The sequence below is a fragment of the Sturnus vulgaris genome, chromosome 14 (genome assembly GCF_052056855.1).
Source record: "Sturnus vulgaris isolate bStuVul1 chromosome 14, bStuVul1.hap1, whole genome shotgun sequence".
NCBI classification, from domain to species: Eukaryota; Metazoa; Chordata; class Aves; order Passeriformes; family Sturnidae; genus Sturnus; species Sturnus vulgaris.
The window spans coordinates 2034858-2062808 of record NC_142256.1 but is presented as its reverse complement, the minus strand read 5'-3'; the positions used below and the strand labels follow the sequence as shown (position 1 = coordinate 2062808).

At 43.5% G+C, this 27951-nt stretch overlaps 1 protein-coding gene across 1 annotated transcript; it reads right to left on the bottom strand.

Moving 5' to 3' along the window:
- Positions 1–496: 496 nt before the first annotated feature.
- ALG13 (ALG13 UDP-N-acetylglucosaminyltransferase subunit) lies at positions 497–25797 on the bottom strand. Its single transcript, XM_088173471.1, has 27 exons — positions 25630–25797; positions 25094–25259; positions 24769–24907; positions 23399–23502; positions 22893–22993; positions 21605–21763; positions 21150–21233; positions 20391–20441; positions 19653–19699; positions 18704–18776; positions 17095–17410; positions 16802–16982; positions 16030–16105; positions 15194–15302; positions 13927–13991; positions 12965–13065; positions 12240–12367; positions 11326–11560; positions 10699–10873; positions 8649–8781; positions 8379–8414; positions 8190–8245; positions 6988–7159; positions 5665–5787; positions 2546–2586; positions 1520–1703; positions 497–1414 (listed from the first exon to the last, which is right to left on the bottom strand). Exons 1-27 carry the CDS (start codon positions 25708–25710, stop codon positions 1149–1151), a joined length of 3402 nt encoding a protein of 1133 aa, XP_088029597.1. The 5' UTR covers positions 25711–25797; the 3' UTR covers positions 497–1148.
- Between the last annotated feature and the right edge of the window lie 2154 nt (positions 25798–27951).

The window sequence follows — 27951 nt, the reverse complement described above, 5'->3', positions numbered from 1 at the left end:
CTTGCAGCCCTCTCCCTACAGAGTTACATTATCAACACCAAGAGTGCTGCATGAATTTAAGACAAAAAAGTAACAAGTCACTTTTTCTTACTATGGTTTTGTTTCCAGGGTTACTTAAAAGGGATACCAAAGGAAATACAGTTTTTTGCCTCCTAGTTCTGCATTTAATCCCCTTTTCACCACCACCTAAGTTATAGACAAAGGAAAAATTATTTTCAAAATATCACCAAACAGTAGGATGGGCCAACAGAGCTGATTTCAATTTTGTGTAGAATGGTTTTTGAGGGCCAAGCATGTTGTGCCTGAGTTTAGAGAGGAAAAGATGCAATTACCAGGAATTATTCTACTTCCATTTCCATGCTGGAAGCTTTTGTTGCTTTCTCACAGAAGGCTGGAGCAGCCTTGTCCCACACAAGTGCATTTCTTCAGTCCAGGCTGTGGGATAGCTAATTGTCAGGAACATTACCTGCCAGTGATAAATGACCACTCATTTTCATGTGTTTAATGCTTTTATTTTGTGCTGTCAGTGCAAATTAACCACCACGGCCACCACCGGATGTGCAACTTTCACAAAACAATTCTTACAAATATACAACAATATACAACAGATGAAAACATTCTTACACTTTTCACAGCCATGAAACCTATACACTATGAAGTCAGACAGAAAAAACACACCTATGAAAAATATGTAACCACTAGAAAAAAGCAGCTTATTTTTTGCAAAATCCGAGAAAGTCAACTTATTTTAAACATTATTATCCCCTCTAACGACCCTGTGCCCAGTGTTTACCTGAGTTGTGATGGCAGCCTGATTCAGTGCCTCAGCAAGAACCAGGTGTGAAGTGTTCAGTGCAAGCCCTCAGACACACACAACATGCCTTTAGTCACAGCATGTTTTCTCACTAACTTCCTCTACTCACATCCAAGCTGTTCCCTGCGCTACTTTTCTCCTATGCTTTCCTAAGCAACTAAAACAACACCTTGTCATCTATCAGTAGCATAAACCTAAAGAGAAACATGACATTTGAACACAGTTCGACCAACTGACTCAACCCTCTAAGAGAGGGTGACATTTACAGAACAGTATTAACAAGAGCTGGCAAACAAGAACCAAGAACCCAAGCAGGAGCTTCCAGCTCCCAGCTTTACATTCCCTGAGGTGCCTCAGGAGGTGCAGGGTTGGGGGAGGCCATGTAGCCGACCTGGGGTGGTGCTCCTGAGCTCCCAGCCTTGGCCACTGGTGGGGAATTTCCATGGGGAGGATTTACTGGATGCCAGGTGCCAATGTAGTGGTAGGCAGGAACCACAGAGTCAAAGCCAGGCAGAGGCTGCTGGCTGAAGGGGTCTGACACCACAGGGTAATACACTGGCCCATAGGACAGGGGTGGAGGCTCTGTGTTTTGGAAGTTACCTTAAAAAAACAGAACAAGAAGCACATTCACACACTTCAGCCACAACGATGGCCTTTCTGTGCAGGCTTTCATGAGCATGAACACAGCATTTCTCAAATACAAACCATTTGCTGATGCCTCCAAGGGAACCTGGTGGACTTCAGCTTGCCCAGCATCAGGGAAGAGCTGAGGCACCGACTGATCCAGGACAGGAGCTGGCTCAGCATAGGCTGGGTAAACTTCCACTGGAGATGGAGGCAGCACTGGCTGCATGTACATCATGGAAGGCCAACAGCTCTGATGGCAATACTTGCAGGAAAAGGGAAAACATGGTCATGCATACAGCCACATACTCTCCAGCCCTCCTCCAAATCACAGCTACTTTCAGATCGAAAGTTAGGAAAAAATGAAATTTTTTCCTCCCTAGCCCTTTAAGACATAAAAACAAACAAAAAACCCCATCAAACCAACACAGCCTACCAGGAAAGATACTGGAATACTTGCAGCAAGATCCACACTGCTGTTGTGTCAAAAGCCTTCACAGAGGAAGAGGATTCCCACTTAATTAATTTGTCATATTCAGAGATCTTTTCCCATTTCTTCAGCTGAAGGAGCTCATGTTGCTCTTTTTACTTCCCTGACACTGCACATAACTACTGTTACAGAGAATGCTTCAGCAGAGCAAATTTCCACAACACAGAAATGGTGCTAAGCAGTCTGAGCTGAGCTACACAAGTCCTAGGAGACTCCATCCACACATCTCTAAGTGGTCTTTGATGTCTTATCTAAGTATACAAACTCTCTTAAGAATGGCTTGGGTTCTTCCAGTTTCTTCATAGAAAGAATATTTGTCCACCATCAAACCCCCCCCCCCCCCCCCAAATTTAGCAAAAAACCCAAAATAAAACCACAACACCACCATCACAACCCACAGTAAAACAATTAATATGGTGTACTACACATTTTGAGGGAGAACTTCACTTTCTGAGCCAGGCTTTAATCTCCACCAAGGAAGTCCATCCATATTAATGGTCCAGTGCACAGAATGCATATTTAGGACATTTGAAAGCTTTGAATATATCAGTATATTTGTCAGGAAACCCAGCAGTTTTTTACAGGCAATTTGCCATACTCATTTTAAAAGCACTTACTTGCAATCCCATATTAAAATAATACCGCAAGACCTTTGTATCTGAAATTAAAGGACACGACATTAGGGAGCAGAGGAATATAAACCAAGAAGAAAAAGCAACTTACATTAAGAACATTTTATTTGAAGTTATTCTTACTTAATGAATAGCAGTATTTCAGCACTACCTTTTCTTTAAAATTTCAAGGGTAAAGAATGCATCTTGAATATAAACAGTTGTTAAACTAGTTTTATCTTTTTAGCTAAATTCAGTTACATGTTTGTACAATGGCAGAGCATTTTCTGACCTATTAATTATTTAATTCAATTACTAAATTAGCTTTAATTTTTTAACTACTCAAGTGGTAACTCAGGTTTTTTACCAGTCTCCACTGTCTAAGCAACTAGGACTTAACACAGAGCAATCCTAAGACCTTCTCACCAAATTTTGGGGCCCCTCAACTGTTACATTAAGCTCAAAGGTAGGAATAAAGAATATATTCCTTCCTCACAAGGGTACTCAGTTCCCAGCTTTCTTGCAGAGTCTTTTACTTCTGTCTTCCCTCTACTGAATCATTTGTCCCCAGCCAAGTAAATGATATTCTGAGAAACAATCCCAGGTGTGTGAAAGAACTTTGAAACCTCTCTCCAAAAGCAACAGGGTTTTGAACTTGGAAACCCATTTCTAACTGTCCAAAAAATGTGAAGCAGCTTGAAACCTTTAAAGCTGACCCACGGAAAGGTCCAAAAAAAAAAAAATAAAATAGGGTGTGTGTTTAGTCCCATGATGCAGTTCTGGAACTGTGCATGAGAAAAATTGGTTTCTTAGATTTCAATACTGATTTGCTTTGAAGGCTCAGGAAGAGCAAGTGACCTTTCCACAGCACAGACTTGGAGCTCCCAGCTGTACTAAAGCCAAGGGAAAGCAGGGAAACAACTCAAAAGGAGCCACTAAGGGATTAAACTCAGCAACACCTCCAGAGTTATCACATTCCACCTTCACAAACCCCCACCCTGCCCTAGACCAGGCTCCACAGCACTTCCCTGTCCACCCATCTCCCACACTTCCCCAGCCCTGCTCTCTATGGCACTCTGTTGTGTTTTGCTGCAGGAAGGCCAAAGCATCAGTAAAGCAAATCACAATATTAAAATGCAGAAGGATTTGTTCCTCTGTCACAGCTGCCAATTCTCAATTCTTCTGCTGTTCAGCCCATCTATCAGGGCAACAATCCATGCAGCTGTTTTAGGAAATGCACACAGATCCTTAGTCCTGGAAGTGTTGGTGGTCTGGCTGTAACACTGACCACAATCAGTAAAATAGTAAAAATACTCCAAAGGCTTACACAAATACAAGCTTTTATATATATATAGCTGAAATTCCATCTACATGTGGAAAAAGTTGGTGTTTTTTTTTTAAAAACCCAATTTTGCTCTTCAATTGTTTATGCAAATCTATGCAAAGCAGGCATAAGAGCTGAATGAAACAGCTGCTTCCATAGCAGCAATAAGAGTACAAAGGAACTGCTGGGAGACTGAAGTGACAAACTGACACTGGCAATAGTGACATCTGTGAAGTGATGGAACAAAAGCCAGTACAGTAGAAGACCAATTTTTGTTTATATTTCTCTTTTAGATGGCTGGAAATCAAGTCCATCTTCAGTAAAACGTGACAACCAATAGCTAGGCCAAAACCAGTTACCCATCCTGACATGAAAATATAAAGACCATGTTGACATGGTCTTTATGATGAAAATCATGAACATTTTTATGATAATCTCATCTTCTGATGGAGTTTTTACTGTGCTGTTGGGAAGCTCTGGCCAGTACTGAACAGTGTTTCTGGAACACAGTAATTTCAAGCAGACTTTCATCAACAGCTCCTTCAAATACAAGGCACCAGGCAAGGGCAGGACACGTAGAGTCACTGTATTAATAAACACACTTGGCAAGTCCTAAATGCAATTAAAATAAGATACAAGATGCTATGAAAACTGGAATAAATGCAGATATAAGTAATGCTAGAGCTCACAGCAGATTTTCCCAGGTCCAGGGCTTCAGTCTGTTGACAAGTCCTGCTCCCCATCTATACCAGGCCTAATGTCTTTAGCAAAACACACAGAACTCCAGATCAAGCACACCCACTTCACCCTGCCCTACTCCAAACCTGCTGGGTTTCTTAACTTAAAAGGCCACACAGATTATACTCCAGCAGTGTAACAAATGCTACATGCAATGTTATCAACTAGCAATCTTTACAATTCCTACAGTCTGTGCCAAGGAGGACAAGGCCAATTGATGTGGACTCATCTGAAGAGCTCCAGGCAAGGTCTGGAGAGGTTATTAATTCACATCCACTCCAGATTCTTGTCAGCACGCTTAACACCCATTCCCCCAAGTGGGGAAAGCCTCAGTTAAGGGCATTCAACTACAGCTGGAAACAGGAGCTCTGGAGTGTGCATGGGATCAGAGTGATGGCACCACAGCAGGGAAGGGGAACCAGAACAGCCAAGATGAACAAATCTTGGATTTGAGGGCACAGGCAAGCCGGCAGAGTAACTGCAGAGCAGTGTGAAAGCAGCAGGCTTGTCTCTGTACTTTCACTGCTGAGCAGATGACATGGACCTTAGACACTGTCCAAGCTGGTGGCACTGTGTGTGTGTGACAAAGCTACACACCCAAGGAACAAGCTGACCCCATACTTCAGCCCTGGTTTGTAATACCATGGAATTACAGCTTGAAGCCATAAAGGAAAACAACCCAAATACCCCACTGAACTGTGCAACAGCACAACTTATAAATACACAATTCTTATTTTAATCAGTTATCAGAAAAGTGATTACTCTGCCACAAACAACTATGATATAGGCCAAGCATTCTCACCCTGGGCTTTCATTTATTTAAGGTGCTATCTAGAGCTGCAATGATCACATAGTTGAGTTAGATACTTATGCTAAAACATTTTCATTCCCAGTTTTGAACAGAAAGTCTGTATCTATAATATTATTTCTCACTCCCTGTGAGTTGTAGGGAGCCATTTCTTATCACTATGTATTCTCACTTGGTGTTAGGCTTCCAAGAAGAACACAAGTCAGAAGTGTGCTGGAGAGCAGCAAGAGCAAAAATACAAAATACCATCATTACCTCGAGGCAAATCACTGCCACTGGGATCACAAGAGTAAGCTGGAAGAACAGCACTGGCTTCTCCCACCTCACTCACTGGGGGAAGAGGAGCTGAATAAATTGGGAATGGCACAGAAGAAACTGCTGCAATTGGAAGGAAACAAATGTCACCCGAAAAGTCAACTTTGCCGTGGTATGTCAAGTGAGTAAGGTGTTAAGTTACACAATTCAGTACATACTTTGACACCTCAGTGCCCCTAAATACAGACTCTAACAAATTTCTGTTCAGCCATCACTTTGAAAGTTATCCACGAGAAATTTTAAAACTAGATGGGAAAGTTTCAATCTTTCAAGCATTAACTGCACTTCTATCTGCAAGCTGTATATCCCATTTAAAGAAAAAAGTCTTTTGAAATAATTTCTTCATATTAGAAAGCAGGCCAGACTTCTAGGAGAGATATGTAAGAGAACAACAGAGAACAGACTAATCACTTCAAGCCCACAAAAGTGTCACAGTAAGCCCACAAATACTAGGGACGGTTTGAAACATATTAGGACAAAATTCTTCTGGACAGACAACTGTTAAATATTCATTTAGGTGGCCCACACCTCTAACACAGCAGCAGGTTGGCAGCAGTGAGCAGACAGCTTTGAGAACCCTGCTGACTAAACTCTTACACAGAGCAGAAAAAAAAGAGAAGAAAAGTGAGAGAGAACTGAACAGAATTAAAGGAAGAGATTTTTTAGATGCTGAATGAAAAGTTATAGAAGACAGGAGAAGTGTTCTTTGCAAGAAGGAAAAGAGAATCTTTTCATAACTGCCTTTTTCCAAGAGCAAAGCAGATACAGCACCTAAGGTGGAGAGTGGCTCCTGTGACTCCCCACAAACCTGATCTCCTTGCACAGAAAAAACTAAGGGTCACAAAAATGAACTGGACCCTGAAACACCCCAGCCAGTGACTCTCCTGGAAGTGACTGTGTTCTAGAGGCTTGCTACCTCAACTCGTGAGGAAAATCAGCTGTAGGAAAGGAGAGGTGAAGGGAGCTGCACTCAACTTCTGCCTTCTGAAAAGGATTTTCTAGCAAGCACTTGGCTTTAATACTTAAAGGTGGCAAGGGGGGAACCCCAAACAGATTTCCAGGTCCCATAAAAATTCAGGTGCAACAGCCCTTTCAAAATGAGAAATCAGCAGTCAATTTACAACTACATAATTGGTTTACCAAAGCAAGTGACTTTTTTTTTAAAGCCTTTTAACACTTGTTTTGGATGGGGGAGGAAGGGAGGAGAAAATGTAACTGAAAACTTGGAAATCCAAGTCCACAGCTGCAGTCTGTACACTCTACCTGGCCTCCCCACAGAAAAGGGAGATACTATGACAGGCTGAACTGCTGTTTGTGGGGGAGCTGCTGTTATGACACTGGCTGGAGTGGAGGCAGCAGAATCTGAAGAGAGACCTGTAGCTGGAGCAGTATAAACATCTGTGGAGGTGGAAACTGTTGCAGAGTTCACCAACACCTGGAAAAGAGTCAAGAATATTCAACAGTCTGCCTCTGCAACTGGCTTTGACAAAGACTATGAAAACATCACACGCTTCAAAAATTCCCACTTCACACAAATGGATCTTGTAAATCCTAGCTGTAAAGGCACTAACTATCCAAACTCTCTAAAAATTGGCTTGAAAATAGCAGTTTAGAGCTGCAGACACCTGCAAAGCATCTTCTGTTTTGCTTGTATCTGCAGGGAATTGTATTCTCTGCTGCCAGAGGCTGTGAGGGGTCCCCACAAACTGTTCACAGTCCAAGCAGAGTGGTTACCTCTCTGCAGGGCCACCACAATGAGTTGTGAGATACAGCTCAGAGTACCAGACACTACCTTCTGGGGATAGCTGTAGGAAGCCACTTCATCTTGAGGTGACATCGAGACTGGCCCTTCTTCCTGAAGGGATTCCAAAGCAAAGCATGGTCCATTTCAGTGGCAAAAAAGCCACAAGGCACACACACCACACCTCTATTTTTTTTAAGTTTATGGACTATACACCCAGAGTGTCTTTTGTTGCTCAATTAAACACGGTTTTATTCTGGCATGCTCAGGCCTGCCTTCATACCCACTGTGGAGCAGCAGGTGACTAAAGATTTAGTCTCAAAAAAAAAAAAAAAAAATCCAAGAAGTTCTATCACAGATGAGATCTCTCCAGTCCCACAGAGGAGGACTTAAGATTAACTGGAACATAACCTAAAGGGTGGCCTGATAAAAGCAAGTGCTGTCTGGAGCAGAGAAAGAAAAGTAAACAGCACTCAAATACACACTCTCTCTTTGCAGAGGAAAAGGTGGAAAAATCAATGTATCCAGTGCAATTCAGACTGCACTTGCCGACTCAGATAAAAACCTCATTATTCAGGGAGGAAAAGAATGGTGAATATATTCAGGAATGCTGATTTCACTTCTTTTATTAAGTCTCTGGCCTATTATGCATCCAAGGACAGTTTCCATGAATTTCACATACCTCAAAGATCTCAAATCTGAACAGTCTGTGAATAAAACTTACCAAGTTTGCTGTAGGTTCTGCTGAACTAAACACTGTTGCAGTTTCACAGTTGGGATCTGGATGACATAGGCAAAATTAATTGAAAAGAGCAGCATTAAACCTAATCCTTCAGAAAATTATAAAAAGCTCATAATGGAGTGTATTACATTCACCAAGTGTTCTATCAGTAAAGACTAAACTTTTACTTACCTGGAGGTGCATAGATATATTCCTCATGAAACTTCCCTACAAGGGAGAGAGAATAGGAAGCTTTGAGATTCAGAGGGAAAAAAAAGAGGGGGAACAAAAAAGCCTACAGCTGGAGTTGCTGCAATTACATTTCAGTGCATCCATTAATAAACTGCTCTCAATATTATCTCACTTTGTCTCCTGTAGGAGATGTAAGGAACCTACTTTTGACAATGAAAAGCACATTGACAAGCTCTTTTTTTTTTTCTCAATCAATGCTTAAGAACTCACCATTTTCACTTGCTTCTTCCTCCTCCTCTAAGGCACTCAGGGTCTGCTTGTTAGATGGAACAGAGTTTGGACTTCTCCTTGCTACCCAAAATGTTCCTGGACCATGGACAATGGGAGCAGGGTTACTGTGGCTCTGAAAAGCAAAGTTAGAAATCATTTAGAACTTTCCCATGCTCTGTAGACAAACAGAAACAGGCTGGCTGGCAGACCCAGCTTGCTGCAATCAAAGCTTACTAGAAGCATCATCTGTGTGTCCATTCCAATGCAACAAACACTTCTTCATTTTCCTTCAGCTCTGCCTTGCACGCTTAAGGCAATTTAGAAGCTTTACCATTGTCCTGTGGCATGCAGTCAAGCTGCTCCCTCCCAGAACCCAGCCAGCTTTATCCCAAGCTCTACCAAAGCTGCCAAGGAGGGAGCAGATCCCAGACAAGGCTGCTACCCCCAGCATGTATTAGTGCATTCCTCATTCTAGAGCATTCCCCCCACATCAGTAGCAGATCACTTCATCCAAACACTGAGCATCATGGAGAAAGATCTTCTTTAATCACAACTAGTGGAACCAAAAGGTGGCTGCTGGCATAGACAGCACTGTTTACACTAGGCTGACCCACACATGCAATCATGACTATTTCAGAGAGCAGCACACCCCAAGGTTGCCCACAGCATTCCTTCAGCGTTTTACATGCCCTTTGTTGCTGCACTGAAATCAGTCTTTAGCTGCACCCCAATTGACAGGATCAGTTCTCTGAAGGAGGAATATAGGCTTGAGATGCTCCAGTAAAAGAAGTTGATTCACTCTTTTGTGATGGCTAAGGTGACACTCAAAACTCTCCTCAGAAGACACTGGTGACTACAAGATCAATAAAGTGCTCAGAGAGGCTTGAAAGATTCCCAAGGTTGAAGCAGAGGTGCAAGTCAGAAGATTCTCCCACCAGGCCTCTAGCAGCATGGCAGAGTCCTCTGTGAGATGCATCTTTCCCCAGGAAATGTCACATTCCTTTACTAAACAAGACAAGGAAGAGACAAAGCTTTGGCACAGAAAGTCACTGAATGAACATGAAAACCTATTCATTAGGAGCTGCAGGCAAGTCTAGCAAATGGGGAGAAAAAGCCACTGAGCTGTATTGATTTCACGTTGGAAAAAAGGAATTGCAGGATAATGTGTCCTTATTCCTTGGCACTCTTGGAGGAAAAATCAGAGCAAAGATTACAGATCTAGTACATCAGAGCAAAGAAAAAATGCCCTAAGCATATTCTCTCTCCCTCATTTAAATACAAGTCTAACATTAGTTAAGTTCACTGCTTCAACACAGCAAAAGAATTCAAACAATACCAGGTTGATTTTGTGGGGTTTTTTTTCCATCTGTTTTCTATTCAGACACCTATATATAAACTGATTTTTTTTTAGCACATCTAGCTTTGGACTAGGTTTAGATTACAAATAAAGAAAAAAAACGAACCCACATTTTAAAGTTTAAGAATACACTTTGTCACTTTATCTACTACTCAACAAAAAGACTGCTTTAAGAAGTCTAGGTTTGTAATTTTTTCCTGTTTCTGTAGCAGAAGAAACTGTGTCAAGAACAACATGTTAATCCAAAACATCACAACTACAAATTCAAAGGAAAAAAATCCAGGCTATCACTATCCAGTTTCTGAATCTTACTACCCAAATGATAAATTATAGTGTGGTAAACAAGTGAAAAGCTTTCTCCCACAATATTTAGAGCTAGACAGACATGCACAGGAGGAAAAGATTTTGTTTTCAAACTGCAACAGAAAGGAGAAACATGATTATGTTTATGAAATTATGCTTCAAAGAAAACAAGTGTTGCTACTGATGATAGGGAATATCTAGAAAAACTGAGGTTTCAAGCAGCTTTTACAGGAACTAGAATTTCAGTCTTCCATTGTCAAAAATGCAGTCACTGCTAAACCTCACTGCAAGAAAACGAAACAAAAAAAAGCTGCTGTATACTTAGGTCAAGATTCACTGTGCATTTAGCTTCCCCCTCCTCCTCTCTCTCTCTGGGAGGCTTCAGCTTACCCTTTGTTCATAACTCACAGGCAGAGCAGGGAAAGCAGAGTCATCATCTCCTTCAATCTCACAGAAAGTTACAGTTCCTTCTGGCCCCTGGGGCTCCTCTGCAGCCCCTGTCACAAAGCCATAGTGGCACTCCTTGCTGCCACACTGCAGGGGGCGGCGGCTGCGGCTGTACGAGCTGGGGGGACAAGAGAGGAGGGGAAAATCAACACCTGCATTTCACCTGCTTCATTTCAACTCTCTTCTTTCTGCGGAGCCACAAGAAAGCTGCTCTTTCACATTCTGCTGCCAACAGGCAATTGATGCCCCACCATCCTGCCCGATGCCTGGTAGAATAATTTTTTTTGTGGAAGAGGTTTGTTGTCACTCACCAGGACCTGCAGGAGAAGTTGTCACAGCTCTGACAGCCTCTCTTCCCTGGGCTGGGATAGAATGTTAGCTGAGGGCCAAGCATGTTGTGCCCGTCTATAAACCAGGTAGATCCCCGAGTTTAAAGGGGAAAAGCTGCAATTACCAGGAAATGCCCCTCAGCCATAGTTTTACCTGAACAGCACAAACTCTCTCCTAACCAGTCTGCAGCAAGGCTGAACAGAAGACAAGTGGCCAACTCGGGTTTTCAAAGCTTCCTACCTCGGCATCCCAGAGTCCCGGTGGTGTCTGGGAGGATTCTGCTGGTGATAGGGTCTGTAGGGTGCCATTCCTGGCCCTCCCTGGGAGCAGTGGATGGGAGGGAAGCGCCCTGAGGGAGCACTGTGCTGCAGCCGGGGTGGCAGCATTGGCTGGCCCCTGCTGTAAGCCACAGCCATGAACACTTCCTTCCCACGGACTTTCTTGAGCATCCTCTTCCGTGTTTTCATGTCCATTTCTGCAGTTTCCATCGAGGACAGAAAAGAGATTTACACCTTAAACCTGAGCTATGGTCTCAAACAATAAAGAGAAGAATCAATATTTGAAGCCATAGAAAAGAAAGCCAGTGGCCTAGTCCAGAAAAAGTACACGGTAAATATGGAAACTACAGACCTTTAATAGGATCAAATAGGAATTCTACATGATGAGGATACAAGCATCTGACATAGGAGCACCTTTCCAGTTTTAGCTGCTCCAACCAGTACTCAGTGTTAAAATCTCCCTATACAGGCTGCATTTATTTATAAAAGTAAAAAAAAAAAAATCTCACAACTCCTCCTCCAAATTAAACTGAATCCATATTTAAGTGGCTGGGGAAGCCCTGGTCCACCCATGCATTTCTGTTAATGCCAGATCAGACAAGCTCTGTTTCACTGACATGTCTGTTAGATGGTTCAAGTTGGCAAATTTGTTCTGGGCAATTTTGAGCAATACCAAATTTGCTCTGTATTTTAATGGATTTGCTCTTCTGCAAAGGTAAATTCACCACTTTCCATCAAACCCCTGCAGTGGCAAAGTTTTACATCACAGGGTGAATTAAGTCCCTTCCAATATCCAAAGACTACAACAGTGATGACTGTCATGAGCACCTCCCCTGTTCCCCAGGGAAGGAATGCTTCTGGAAGCCCTGGACAAACCTATTCCTGAGAAGTGTCCACCTGTCACTTTCTGATAAGTGCCTCCTCTTCTGTTGTGAGCCATATTCCAAGCAAGGACAGGAGCCACTTGTGTCACCGGCTTTAAGTTTGCCAGAGGAACTGTGTGCCTGCAGGAAGGACACCTATGTTAGCAGTACCCCAGGGATACACCTGCAGAGCAATATAAACTGAAGCAACACCAAGACAGAGGAACATAGTTTGTGAAAATAAATGATCTGTTTCTCTGGACCAAGCACACATTACTGGTAGTTGTTTAATTAGGAAAGATTAGCTAGGCTTTAGTTTAAACATTATTCACCTCCTGGGTCAAGTCTCTCTCTGCTGCCTGTATTTTTGTGGCTCCAGAGGTACAACCAAAATCACGGGAAAACAATTTTTGCAGGATGTTGTCAATCCCAGCTTTGGAGGAGGGTGAATGATTGAACAGCAAGGGGGAGAAAGTGATTAGATTCACCAGAAGTGCCAATTATTTCGTTGCTTGGGTACAACATAAAAACTCCAGAGAAACCAAACAGCAGAGAGCAATTTGCTCTCTGTGAATTAAATCCAAACTGCAAAGATCACTTTTACATTCCAGTGAAGGAAGAGCAGCAAGATTTCACAGAAAGCATTACAATAAGGATTTTGGTCATCAGAAATCCAAGAGGAAAAACAAACTTCTCAACCAGAAAGTTTAAACTTGAAGTCATCACCAGACTGCTTACTTTTCTGCCAGCTCTTCAACAAATACAGTCAGTGTGTTGCTATCCTGTCCAACTTCCTGGATGTGAGCATTGTAATACTTCTCTCCTGGTTCCAGACACACCTGGAGAGAGAACAAGGGAACTCTAAAAAAACCCAGACTACATCAGAATATTGTCCACAAACCACTAATAGCAAAGGATTCTCCCAGCCAGTCTCACGTTACTGAGTTGGCCCAGGAGTCTCAAATACTGCTTCAAAATTGGAACCAAAATAAAGAGCACTGTACTAACTTCAGGGAGGACAAAAAGAAATAACAGTCTCGTGAGCAACTGAGTGGCAAGATACCTGCTCCCTAACTTATTTTTATCCCCTGTGCCCAGCAGATAAGTACCAAGGAAGACTGCTGCCTAAGAACTTGAGGAAAACAGAAGACAAAGTAGGAAAGGAAAGCTCTGCTCAGTGAGAAACAAGTCACTGAGTGAACCATTAGCACTACCTTAAAAAGTGATAAAAAATACGCCCTCCTTACATATGACATCAGAATACAAAGAAAACTGACCTTCCTTTCAGCAGTTCCTGTCCAGATCATTCTACTCCTCCCTTTTTATTTTATAAAAATATTTTGCTACTTCATTGCTGAGAAAGGTAAGACTATCCAGAATTGTTGCTTAGCCCAAGTAAGAAAATCTAAAGACAACTACATCAAAAGCACCCTCTGTACATTTTGAGCTCTGCCTGAACTTCCACACTCAGAGAATGTGGATGACTGGTTTATATTGAATCCCTAAACTGCCTTTCTATCACACTACTAAGTTTAAAGGTGGATTTTAGAAAGAAATTACATTTAATAGAACATCTACAGAGAAAAGAATGAGATAAGTGTCAGAAAATCCAATGAAATCAAATGATTTCATGATTTATCACAGTCCATTTAAAGTAGCTCTAACAGTTTATCATAACTGGGTCTCCTTTGAGTACTAACCTGACACTTGTCTCCTAAATAGTACTGTCTCCCAGCAAACACCATGTAGTCAGTTTTTTGAAGCTCTAAAAATAAATGAATAAATAAAGATATAAAAGGGGGGAAAAAGCCTTTAAGCTACTGTTCTTTCTTCACATAGCCTACAAGTACCTCATGACAGCACCCAACTACAATTTATGGGCCAATTGGGTTAAATTCTTCCTGTGCATACCTGAACATTCCCCATAGTAACAGAGGAGTAACTCTAGATGTTCTTACACTAGACCATAAGCAGGATAAGTCACATGAGACAGTAAGAGCCAGATAATGCAGCAAGCAGCACTACTACAACGCTGCAGCTTCTGTGGTGGCACAGAGCTAATCCTGCATTTCATATAGATCCTGGAATTAAGAATGTTGGACATCTCTTATCTTGCCAGAGTCCCAGTGACATTTGGCAAACAAGAAATGTCATCCAGGAAAAGCTACCATTGCTTAAAGTCTCCTTGCTGTTAGATTGCAGCTTTTTTTACCTCTGTTCCTTGCCTGGCCTCTCTGCACGTCAGTATTCTACACAGATAATTGGTTACCACACTCTGTTCCAAGAATTTTAATGATCTTCATTACTGATTACACTGTGGTGAAATGCTGAAGTTCTTCAGCATGCAAAGCACTTTGGGTCAGACATCAAGTATCACTTAAAAACGTATCTTTCTTGGTAACTTCTTGCTTTACAGATCAGCCACAGTGAATGCCAAAAAGCAGCCAACCTTTCCCAAGCCACAAGAACCATAAAATCTCTACAGAATGTTCAAGCCCAGGAGGGCTGGGAGGCAGGAGAAAAACTCATCTGACAGATCTCAATGCTAAATTTGAGATCTTCATTATTATACAATTCTGAGGCCAAAATCGTGCTCTAAAAAGAAGTCTCTGCACACATGCTGTAACAAAAAATTCTCACATTTGAATGCTTTCCAATACAACAGAATGGCAACAGAGTTCTTTGCTCTGCTTTGAATCCTCCTATTTCCTGTGTACAGTCAATAAGTAGCAGAGATCAGATTTTTAGCTACCTTGTACCATTATACAGTATCAGAAGCTGGGTATTTTGTACTTTGAATGCCAGACAGGAAACCAAGAACATGTCCTGCCTACAGCTATCTGCTGGGTTCACCTGTGTCCTTCATATTTCACTTGTGAAGAAACAGGTGACAAGACTCAGATTCATAAATTTAATGCTAAGCCTACTAAAGGAAGAGTTTTTTAGCTTTCCCTTTTCCAAAGATACCTTTTCTGCTGTCCAGCCAAACATCAAACTCCACATTTCGATAGATAGTAGAGTCCAGTGCCTTCAGCACTTTATAAGGAACAGGCATCTTTGGAGGATTTTCAGGAGGCTAAAAGCAGAATTGGAATGGAACATTAACAAGTGCATTTCATGTGTTCAGCACAGTCTCTATCCTGCCAGCATCTGTGCACCATTTAAAAAAGTACAGATACTCTTTTCCAAAATTTTCACTTCCACTGTATTTCCCTAAAAACTAAGACTCAAGATTATGAAAAGAGATCCAGGCACTCAGGTGCTGAGCAAACTGACTCTGGAAAGCAGAACAGGCTCAAGAGTAACACTTGGCATGTTCTGTACTCAAAAAGAATCAAAGGAAGCCAACCAGACCAATGAAGCCACAGCTTGAAGAGCTGGTGAGAATTTCAGTTATTGTAGCTGAAAACTCTACTTCTGTAGAGTTTCTAAAAGTATTCTGAAGCAATTTATATTACAGTCAAGACAAAGGTGAACTAATTTAAACCACATTCTGGGAAAAAAAAACAATCAGCAAATCAGGAAACATCTGCTAAGCTCCATTTTTTGAGGGAAATAAAAGTCAGCTAGAGAAGAACTAGAGAATTCAGAAAGGAAAAGAGCACTTCCAATTTAAGAGAAACTCCAGGGCAAAATCAAAAGACAAGTAGATGGAAGAAATAAGCCACCCACTTGCCAAAAACACATTTTTAGAAAGTGGTAAAGAGGATTTAGCCCTAACAAGGGTAACATCATACAACAGAAAAAAACCCCAAAAAACAAAAAGCAAAGAAGCATAAGGACTTTTCCCCAAATTGCAAAACCTTTTGTTCTTCAATGCCTTGTTTGAACTTGGTTTCCTGTGGATTGTCAGTATCATTGCCTTCCCACTCATCCAGCCTAAAAAATTGAAAATAAGATTACAAAAACTGCAACACACAATTTCTAGCCAGGATTAACATCACTAACTCTTCATACAACCTGAAAAAGCACCATGGTGCCATCAAGTGGCACATTTTGCCTTAAACACCAGCAAGGTGCAAAGCAGTGCAGGACAAGCCTTTCCCAAGCTTTAAGAACTTGACCTTTGCTTGTTCCAAAACCCACCCCTAATGAGAGCTACTGGTGGCATTAGGAAAGGATGCAGGTGATCCCACTGCTTGAATTCTTGTATTGTCAAGTACAACCCTGTGCCAGGTACCATCAAACCAATGCTGTCTGCAAGCATTCAGAGACTGCTCTCAAGCCTTTCAGAGCTATGGAGGCTTAGAAGAGTAGTAAGTCATTAAAAAATAATAAAAAAGCTCTAATGAATAAGGAGCAATTTTACTTACAAATAAGCTGTCATTTGACAGAGTAACACACAACTATATTACAGCCTGCAGCAAAAGATATTCAATTATGTGGCACTTCCCAGCTCCAAGGAAAGCACACTGTTCCACAATACACTTGAGCTTTGTGTTTGTGTCATAACATAGGAAAATAGTTAATATTCCAGAAAAATTCATAGAAACTTGTCCTCTGCAAGGTTTTCATGGTGGTTTTTTTTTTTTTTTTTTGCTTCCTTCTTACCAGATCCCCTTCCCAGCATACTACCTCTTTTCTGATGGATTTCTGGGCACTTTTTCATGGAGACAACCAAAGTTTGCATCCTCACTTCCTACAGGAGCACTGTTTCTGTTCTTCTTGGATCCACTTCGAAACACCTCAACTGCAGACCTTAATTCTTCCTCATCCATGCCAAACACATCTTTGTAGAGGATCTCATATAATACAGCTGAACAAACCAACACAAAGCTCGATAATATGAGATCCAGAAGAACTCCTGCAGTTTTCAAGGCAGGCAGATCTTCAGATATTATCTACTGTTACAAGGCAGTAGTGACATCAAATGCAGTTTAAGGACAGGATCATAGAATCACTCAGCTGGGAATAAGGGACCTCTGGAAGACATTTGGTCCAACACCCACTAAACAGGTAAAAAAAAAAGTCTATGCATAAAAATATACCATAAGTGAGCTTCCATCTCTCTTCTCCCCACCCCTGAAAACTGAAACAAACCCTGCCTTTAAAAACATGAAAACACACAATTCTCTTCCATAGAAAAATGATTTCACGTTTACCCTGGCAAATGGCAGCATTTTCCTGAAACTGTTTTGTATACACAGAGTCATAATGGCCATTACCGGAACAACACAGTAAAATCTGGGAAAATGGAAAAAAAAAAAAGAAGGTTTTAAGGCTGGAATGACATAACCCCAAATTCTGATATTCTTTCATTCTACAGTGGAATCAACTCATCAAGAAAAGAGTAAATATTCTAAATATAATCATGACAAAGCTCTAGCATCAGTTCAAAACTGAAAACTATATGAAGTCTAAGTAATTTGATATTGTACAAAAAAAAAATAATCAGTACTTCCTGCTGTATTGAGCATGAAATAGAAGTTTGTTTCCAAGACCACCATTAGCTCAGTAGGTAAAATAAATACAACCCATTGAATGCAGCACCATAAGACACACGGTCCCAAGTGTCATTTCATCCTTCTCTGCCTGAAAGACTAGAAGAACATTTACTTCTCTAGCCCTTAAAACCTTGCTTTTATGAAGCAGAAGAGATGCTTTCAGCAACACATGCATTGACACACCATGCACCCCACCAAACTTCTTGGCACACAACCACAACAGGCAGAAGCCCTGAGGCAGCTGTCAGCACACTGCCAGCAAAGATGCTTCCCAGAAAACCAGCTCCCAGAGGGAGCAGAGTTACCAGGACTCTTAATTCTGTGTGCTCTGTGGATTCTGCCAACACAAGCTCTCCTCTCGTGGTGAGGAGGAGCAACACCAGAAGGAGCTGCTGCCTGAACTCACAGTGTAATGACAGACAGCTTGCAACACTTAATGAGAGCTCTGGTGGGAAAGCCTTGCAGGGCAAACACGCATTTAGACCATGCTGTTTGATTTTTAAACTCAGCTCATTTTGGAATTAAATTAAGCTACACAGGAAACTGTGTAGATGAAGAAAGAAGCAAATGTAAATGAAGACAGCAATGCTCATCAACAGATCAGTAACAGCTGCAGCAGCACAGGTTCAGAGCAGACTGGCCACCTTGGCAAATCTGGCAGCCCACACTGAAATCCAGCCTGCAGCAGCTTCACGGGCATCATGCCTGAAGTAGCCACATAACTGTGCACCCACATCTCCACAGCTCCAGAAAGCACCAGAGGGGGCAGATGCAAGCTAATACAGAGTATTTGTCCTTTTTGCTCCTCCCTTTTGTCCCCAGCAGCAGTTCTGATGTAGATAATCTGTTCCAATAGCTCCCATTCTGAACTGGGACCACTTTGTAGGTCACAAAAATCAGTTTGTTACAGTCATCCCTTCCCAGTAACTTTGCCTCTTCAGGGAAAAAAACTGCACAACTCATCCAGCTTCAGGAAAAGTAAGAAAACAGACTGGCAGGGGAACAGAAGGAAACTGTCCTGCCTTCTACTGACCTTGTCTTCAAAGCCATTGTCTGTAGCACGTGTGGGAGGCTTCCCGGGGTACCGGTACACAATAAAGTCTCGCCTAGGTAAGCAGAGGGAAAGCAAAACTTGCAAGAGAACACTTTCAGTAGAATCAGGTTATGAAGAAGTTTCCAGGGAGCAGTTTAGAGCTGTTGGTTTACAGTAGAATCAAGCAAAGCACTTTTCCTGATAAATGAATGCTACCATAAAGCAAGATGAGCAAACCTATCTTAAGGGGAAAACAAAAATTATCTGTGAAAGACTATGATATTTAATCACAGATTAAGTCAATTACTTATGCTTACAGAAGGGTGCTCAGACACTGAGACAATTCAGTCTAAGTGATTTAGGCACCCTGCAAAAGGCCTAGAACCTCAGTGCAGGGAGCAAGTAATTCTTGCCAAACTTCAGTTGTTCCTTTAGTACTGGCATAAAATGAGGCTTCTATTTTCTACTACTAGAGAGCCAGACTGCTTTTTACAAACAGCAGCACCTGCACAGTTCTGTGACACCTCTGAAATAAAGAGCAGTGTTTACACATCAGGTAGGGCAGATACTCCTCACTTCTGGAGCTTTAAAGAGCACCTACATGAGTTTTAGTCACGTTTGTGACTGCCACACAGTGTTTCCATTGCACACAGCTCCTTGGTTTCCCCCATTTTCCATGCTTCAGCCACTAGAAGCAAATACTTGGCATTGGAATCTAATATGAGCAAAAAGATAACAAAAAAGCATCTCTGGAAACTGACCCTGCCCTTAATCCCCATTAGAACAGGGGCTGTGATAACACCATTTACATGTCAGTTAAGTTTTTTAGGGAAGCATTTCTCATCGTGTTTCACACACTCACCTCTCAGTGGCAAACACACAAAGTTCTGGGGCCAGAACTCCCAAACCAAATGCAAAACAAAGTAAACCTTAAGAAAAAGGCACTTACTTGTACATCATTGATAAAGCACTTATTTCCAGCTGGCCAGCACTTTCCTATGCAAGATTATGAGATTACATGAGATAGCAGAGGCATCTAAACATCAACAACTATATTCTACAATTCTGTAGTATTAAAATACCTACTCAAACTCATCAGTCTGTTAAAGCAATAATGCACTGAGAGCTGAGATATAAGGACTGGGTGAGAGTGAGGTAAAAGGAGTCTGCTACATAGGGTGGCCACACTGAATTGCTGCCAGAGCTGCTCCAACACATCACTTTAGATACTTTTTTTAAAACCCCATTTATTTCTTAAACTGCTGCATTCACCAAGGTTACTGGTTAAAGAATAAAGAAATAGAAGCCTGAATGGTAAAGGAAAAAGAAGATTGTAAAGCCTGACAGATATTTCATTTAAGGTACACTCCACATATTTTGCTTTATTTTTCTTAAAAGAACTACAATTATTAATAAGCTTTTACTGTCCAGCCTGCCGAGATTGCTCCTTTGCACCCATGCAAATTCCCCACTAAAACAGGTATTGTTTATACATGTACATTTTACTCACATTTATTCAGTACAAACCTCGAGTATTACTTATGCAACTGATCCCCCAAGATTGAAAAATCTATCTAAAAAAAGCCCCACAAACTCAAATAACCACATTTTAAATAACCACCTAAACCCCTTCCTGTTCTAGCCTCTTCAAATTTAAATCTCTTAGCAAGTCTTAGATCAGGCTTACCTTTGGATCTCCTAGTCGTTCTAGGTATTTTTCAAACGAGCCTTCCACATACTTTTAACAAAACAAAGAAGAAAAGAAATATAAAAACTTAGGCAGTTAGAAAGCAAAATTAAAACTCAACCTAAACACTACTTAGCAGCTACCAGCTGCTGATTTGGAGGGGGCAAGGCATGTAGAACATAGAAATAATTTGGGGTATCAATGTGAGAATAGCAAGAGATTCTTAAAAAAAAAAAAAAAATTAAGGATATGAGTCTAAGTAATATTCAAGTCCTTCCTAGATTAGATTAATCACTTAGGTATGATTACAGGGAGAACAAAGAGAAACCCCAACATCATATCAATATCCTACAAATCCACACTGCACAGACAAAACCAACCAAAAACCACATCTCAAAACTCCATGACTTAATGCAATTAAGAATTTCCCACCATCTTTCAATATTAATTTCTTGCTCCAAAATCCAACACGTTTCCCACCTACTAAATTCTGCAATGGTCGCTCCATAGAGAATACACTACACAAATAACTCGCCCTACTCACTACCTAGGTTTTGAGTAGCTTCCTTGTTTTCAGGAACTTCAGAAACCAAGTTAAATAAAACTTGTGCAACTGCAACTCAACATAAGGAAGCAGGCACGCTATCACTGCTCCTGTCTGTCAAGCACGACAAACCATCGTGTTGTCACCATGATCCCCTCCCACAGCACTTCCCAAGCACGCGTACCCAGCTCATACACAGCACACGCCGAACTTACGGATTCAAACCTAGACTGGTGCTGCCTCATAAACGAGACGCAAGCTTTCCTAACTTCCGTATGATGGATTTGAGATGAGAACAGCTGGAGAAATAACGGTAATAAAGGAGAAAACGTCAAGAGCTTAACTTATTAGGCATAAAGTCTCCAGACTAACGCCACCATGACAGGAGGCAGTGCAAAGGCTGGGGGGCACCTCAGGCTGAGGGGCGCCTGGAGCCGTTCGCACCCATCCCCACGTACATTCCAAGCCATCCCAAATACATTCCCACGTATCCCCACGTACATTCCAACCCGTCCCCAAATACATTCCCACGTATCCCCACGCACATCCCCAGCCGTGCCCGCTGCCGCCCCCTCGCTCTGGGCACCCGGCCGGGTCTCCAGGAGCACCCCCGGCCCAGCCGCAGCCCGCTCCGGGCCTGAGGCTGCCCCCAGCCCGGCCGGCTGCGCACCTGCTCCGAGACGGCTCGGAAGAGGCACGAGGCGTCCTTGGCCGTCATCTTACGGTACAGCCCCAGGCTGCCCAGGTAATCGTCCATGGCCACCTCGCTGAAGGACTTCTGCCCGAAGTACTTCTTGGAGCCTTTGTGCATCTTCCCGGCCGGGGGCGGCTGAGGCGGGCGCGGAGACGCGGGCGAGGCGCGAGGCGCTGCGCGCGCGGCCGCCGCTAATGAGGCGCCGCTAATGAGGCACCGCGCCCACCTGCGGGATGGGATGGGATGACCCGGCCCCGACCCGACCCCTCGGATGCCGGCCGGAGCCATTTTAGGATGTTTGAAGCCAATTTTTAGGGTGCCCGGCTCCCGGCGTGGGTGCGCATCCCAAGGTGCGGGAAGCGGCTCCTCCCTGACCTGCCTTGGCTAAACTCGCCCGTTTAATTTCATCGCCGGACTGCAGAGAACCAGCGGGAACATCAATCCAAAATCCCCTCCGAGGCTGGAGGCGAGTTGCTAGCCGTGGATATGAAATAACTCCATAGAAATCGTTAAGGAAGCGAAAAATCTTAATTGCCCCTAATCAAGTGTTTGGGGCAAACTTTGGGGGATTGGCAAAATTAACCCTTGCACAACTGTGCGGCCTGATTTAGTTCACCTTTGTGCTTGATTTGAATGCCTCTATGTAGATTTAATTTCCTCATAAAAATCGTACTTAGACATCAGATGGGCCACTTCAGGAGTTTCATTTTCGTGTTTTAAACAACAAAAGCAACCCACTCCCCTCCCCAAACGAATAATGTCCTTGTAGGAAGGGCAGTTAGAACTCATTATGCAATTCTAAAGTTCTAGAGCATTAGAAGCCTAAGGACATGCACTTATATTTTAAAGTTTAAGCTCTCTTTGGTTTTTAATTTCAATACCTTAAATGGGAAGCGCTGATCAGCAGCAAAGAATCCCAGAATGGCTCGGGCTGGGAGGGACTTTAAAGTTCATCAGGTGTCAACCCCCCTGCCATGGGCAGGGACACGTTCCACTATCCCAGGCTGCTCCAAGCCCCATCCAGCCTGGCCTGGGACACTCCCAGGGATCCAGGGACAGCCACGGCTTCTCTGGGCACGATGTGCCAGGGCCTCTCCACCCTCACAGGGCAGAATTTCTTCCTTACATATAATCTAAATAAGAAACAGTGGGCGTGCAGATGTCCAAACTGATGGATTATGATGTGCTAACACCACACAAAAGGAGCTATTCTATTGCCAACCCATTCTTGTCCTGTTTCACTTTATGGGTAAATCACCCAAACCCAGGGCAGCAGTTTGGCAGCAGGTTTGCAGCTCGTGACTTTTTTCACCACGTGCCTTTTTCTCTTGAGGCTCTCCCTTTCAAGCTGTCTTTTCAATGTTTCTGTAAGCACATGAAACAGGAGCTGAAGGCATCTGCAGAACATCAACAAAGCCCATATATTTCCACCTGTACTTGGCAAAAATGGTCAAGAGACCACTATGCATATGCCATGCCTGTAAACAAGTAGTTTAGTTTGTCTCATCACTGGAATTACCATCCCAGTGCAGCTTTTGTGATATAAATATGTCAGTCCATGCAACCAGACAGCTCACACTCCTTCCTTATTGGCATTGTACTTTTTAAAGTGTGAAGCTGAATGAGTTTGGCACTAAATTGGAAGTAATTTAATATCAGTTAATATTAAATGATATTTTCTTTGAGTGTGAGGCCTAGTTGGCAGATCTTAAGTGTAGGAGATGAGACATTTTATCCCAATTTTTTTATTTCTCTGTTTTGTTTATTGTATCCCAAAAACTTTATCCAAGAAGGAAGCAAACTTTTCTGGCTGTCCAGGAGGAAAAGGTTTCAAAGCTGACAAGTCCATCGACTGCAGTGTCTCCACAAGAGTGCTGTAGAAACAAAAAGCAAAAATTAAAGAAGAAAGATCCATCCCACAGGGAATTTTTTAATACCATTTTCTTTCTATTCATCCATACACAATTCTTTAGCATGGAAATATTAAATAAGGATATGTAAGCAAAGGAAGAGAATGCACAGAGCAGCAGGCCCCAGCCAGCACCGGCTCATAGGCAGTACTGCTCAGAACACATTTCCATCAGCTTTCAGAGACAAACAACCTTTAAACTTTTCAATCTTCCGTGGTTGCAATGCTGGGAGACTGAACAAGATCTGAGGCTCTTCTCCATAAACCATAGGAGGAAATCCATCCTATTTGAACATAGGGCAGAGTTTTCCCCTGATCACAGAGCCAGAAAGAATAGCTATGCCAATCTGTTACTTGCTATCATCAGCCTGCAAATAAAATACTTGGCACTGCCCAACACAAAGAAATAAAAATTCCAAAGCTGACAGAAGCACCAAGATAATGAGTTTAAGAAACTTGCTCAATATAAACCAGGCCTGGTTTGTTCAGAATGCCAGGCCTGGTCTGTTCAGAAAGCTTTTTCAAAACATAACATTCTGCTTGCAGGGCAAAGGAACAAGATGCAGACTAAGTAATGGGAGTTAAATTTTTTCTGCCTTCAGTTTAAAAGTAATCTGTTATTTTTAGAGTGGAGTCAATCACAAGTAAAGAGAAAACAGTAAAATACAGTCAAAACCAGGAGAATAAACCCAACAGGAGTTAGGATGAACTCTAAAAAAAAGGAGCTAGGGGTTTTGGTGATGGTGGGATTTTTTCACGTGTTTGCTTGTGGGGTGGGTTTTTTTGGTGTGTTTTTGTTTGTTTGGTTTGGGTTTTTCTCCTGAAACGACAGGCAGTAGATCTGTGAAATTCCTTGTCAGAGGGTATAGTGGATTCAGAAAATTCAGTTAAGAGGGCAGCCTGAGTAAGTACTTGGAAGACAGGGGTACTTAAAGTTACTAACCAGATAGTATATCTGATTTATGAATCCCCCTGAATCCAAGTGCTTTTCTTCTCTTAATCTAAATACATGTACCCTCAAATGGAAAAAAATAATTAGAAGAGGCCATGGTGAAAAGGTTTGGTGAGTGTGGTAAATTACTACCTAGTGTTAGTCTATTCATTCTGGAAAATCTAATATCCAGATAGAGATTACAGAGAAGGATGTCTATTTTCTTGTTACAGTCTCAGTTCTGCAGTCACATGGACGGAATGTTCCTGTCCAGCAGGAACAGCCACAGCAGCTCCATACCTGCAGTTACAGTAGAGGACATAGCCATCTCTGTGGAGCTGTTTGGCCAGCTCCAGCTGATGGTTGTCCATCAGCTTGTCATTTATTACTACTATTAGTGGTTTTCCTTTCTCTAGAGTCTCCAGGCAGCTACCAGCACCTACGAGGGAAACAGAAAACACGGTGAGAGATGAAATCTATGAAATATCCCCCTACTTGCTGCTGGAACAGGGGAGCCTCTTGAACAACCCAACTCTAGCTGCGGATCTCAGCATTCCCAGCCAGCCCACCCCTGAGCGGGCGAGCCTTCCTTCATGGCAGCCGCAGGAAGCAGCCGGGGCTGTACCTGCGTGGCTGATGACCAGGTCAGCGCTCTGCAGCTCCGCAGCCAGCGAGTCCTTGAAGCGGAACACTTCCACCGCCACGGCCGAGCTGCTGCTGGGCTGCGGCTGGGGCAGCGAGCCCCGGCCCACCTGCAGCACCAGCTTCTGGTACCCGCGGCTCTGCAGCGCCTGTGGGCCACGGGAGGGATGAACGGAGGGGATAAGGGCGGTGGGGAAGGGGCATGGAGGAGGTGTAATGAAGGGGATGAGGCGGACACAGAGAGGGTGTGTGAGGGGTGTGCCCAGCTCCCGACCACCCCGGCCCGGGTACCGCTGTCCCCTCCCCTTCCCACACAGCCCGTCCCTCCCCTCCTTCCACCCTTCACGCTTCTCCCCGCCGGAACCCCCGAGCCGCTGCGGCCCCCTCAGAGCCACCGGGCACCACCGCCACAGGGAGGGCGGGGCAGCTCCGGCGCGCAGGCGCCAGTGCCGGGAGGGCAGGCCCGGCCCGGAGGCGCTGCGGGTGCCGGTACCGGTGCCGGGGTCTCGGCCGGCTGACCTGCAGCGCGGGCGGGGAGCGGGCCGTGGCGATCAGCTCGTCGAAGCTGGTGGTGCCCACGGTGACGAACACGGACTTCATGGCCGCCGGGCCGGCCGAGGGGCCGCCAGGGGGCGCCGCGCGCCCAGGCAGCGCTCCCGAAATGGCGGCCGGGCTGAGGGGAGGGACAGAAAGGGCGGGAACTCCTCCTTCCCTCACGGACCCGGCCCTCCCTGTCCCCTCCCGTGGCTTCTCTTCACGGTTTTTCCCCGCCCGTTTCGGCGAGGGCCGTGCCGCTGCCCTGTGGAGTTTGCTGGTGCCACGCCAGCAGGGATGATGGCCCCTCTAACGAGCCCAATGTCCGGCAGCGTTTAAAGGGGTAGCCAAGGCTGTTTCAGATTTTTTAGACTTTCAAGGAGGAGAGGTAAAAAAGAAATAAATTTGGAAAAGGGATTCGGAAGGTTTTGGCCTCTGCGTGTTATTTCAGCATTTGGGAACCCGCATAATTCCTGGACAGCCTGTCTGGGTGTGTTCAGAACTGCCATTGCCAGAGCAGGGCCACAGCCACCTTTCCTCTACTGACATTGGCACAAGCCTCCCACAACCCTTATTGGGGGAGTAACACTTTAACTTCTACCCCAAAATTATGAATATTAAATGTGTTAACACAGTATTGTTTACTGAAGAGTAAGAATGACCTCCGGACAGTTGCACAAACCGAGCTGGCAGTTTTGTTTCTTAATAGTAAGTGTAACACAATGCTACAAAAGTAAACTAAAGCTAGACATCTAAATCTGTTTATTCCCTGAATTAAATTAAACGGATGAGGTCACATTTGTGTATATAGAGTATTGGAAGAAAGATGCAGCTGTCTTGAGGATACCTCTGATTGCCATGTTAATGCCTTGTTCACAATGCTCATTAGCCCCCTGTTGTTTTCGTTTAGCATAATGAGCCATGCTGAAATTTATTTATTTTTTGATTAAAGCAAGTAGTGCTGACAGCAGGCACTGTCTGGAGGAAAAATGCAGTAGAACAAAACAATATTGGTGTCCTGAATGCACAGGAATTTAGTGGCTCTGCCCAGCCTCACCCAGCTCTTGCTGTTGTCCCTCAGGAAAAGGAAGCTGGGAGCTGGGGGTGGTCACAACAAGAGCCAGGTAAAGACCTCACCAACAGGCCATGGTATGGCAGTAACAGGTCCAGTGACCATCCAGCAAAGACATGGACACAACGTCAGTCCAGGAAACCCAAACAGCAGCTCAGGAATAGAGTTAGCAGCAAAGACACCAACAGGTCACCTCTGTCATCCCAGCATGAGAAGGACATGGCTAGGTGGGTCCAGAGGAGGGCCACCAAGAGGATCAGGGGCTGGAATGCCTCTCCTGGGAAGACAGGCTGGGAGAGCCCAGGGTGTTCAGCCTGGAGAAGAGAAGGCTCCAGGGAGACCTTAGAATCCCTTCTGGTGCTGAAAGGGGCTCCAGGAGAGCTGGAGAGGGACTTTAGACAAGAGATTGGAGTGACAGGAAAGGGGAATGGCTTTAAATTGAAAAGGGGCAGATTTAGACTGGATATTGAGAAGGAATTCTTCCCTGTGAGGGTGGTGAGGCCCTGGCACAGAGTGCCCAGAGAAACTTCCACATCCCTGGAAGTGTGCAAGGCCACGTTGGATGGGATTTGGAGCAACCTGGGATAGTGGAAGGTGTCCCTTACCATGGCAGAGAGTTAAAAGTGAATGAACTTTAAGGTTCCTGCCAACCTAAATTATTCTATGGTTCTGTTTAAACCCCAGGGTTAAATAAAGTCCCTGTCCAAGGGTGTGAGTGGAAGCCCCAACTGAGACTGGTCTGGGCAATTAGGACCTATTAGTGCAGTCAGGGCCCTGACAGCTGTTGGACAAGAAGGCACACTTGGGATGAAAGGAAAATGTTAATTTTTCAAGTGTTGGAGATGAGGTTCAGCACCTGGTGAAGGACAGGATAATTAAATGTTAGAGATTTGGATTGGGTTTTTTTGTGCATCACTGAAAGTCAGTGTCTTCTGCAGCTTGCAGTTCCGTCTTCATGCTGTATAGAGGCTGGAAGAAAAAATACTCCCATGTAAAATTGCTGTGACTTAAATTTGTGTTGGAGTTTTCACTGGAGGATACAACCCACTTGCACATTGAATCAGGCTTGCTAGGGTGATTTTAAACGGAAAAGGGAAAACGATCCATTAAGGCACTCAATTTCATGCTAATTTGTACCTGCTGTTTTAATTAGAAGTTGCTAGGGCATAAGGAGAATTTTGCCCATGAGTGCTTATGCTGTGGACTGTAAGAACTACAGATCACTCTCAAAATGA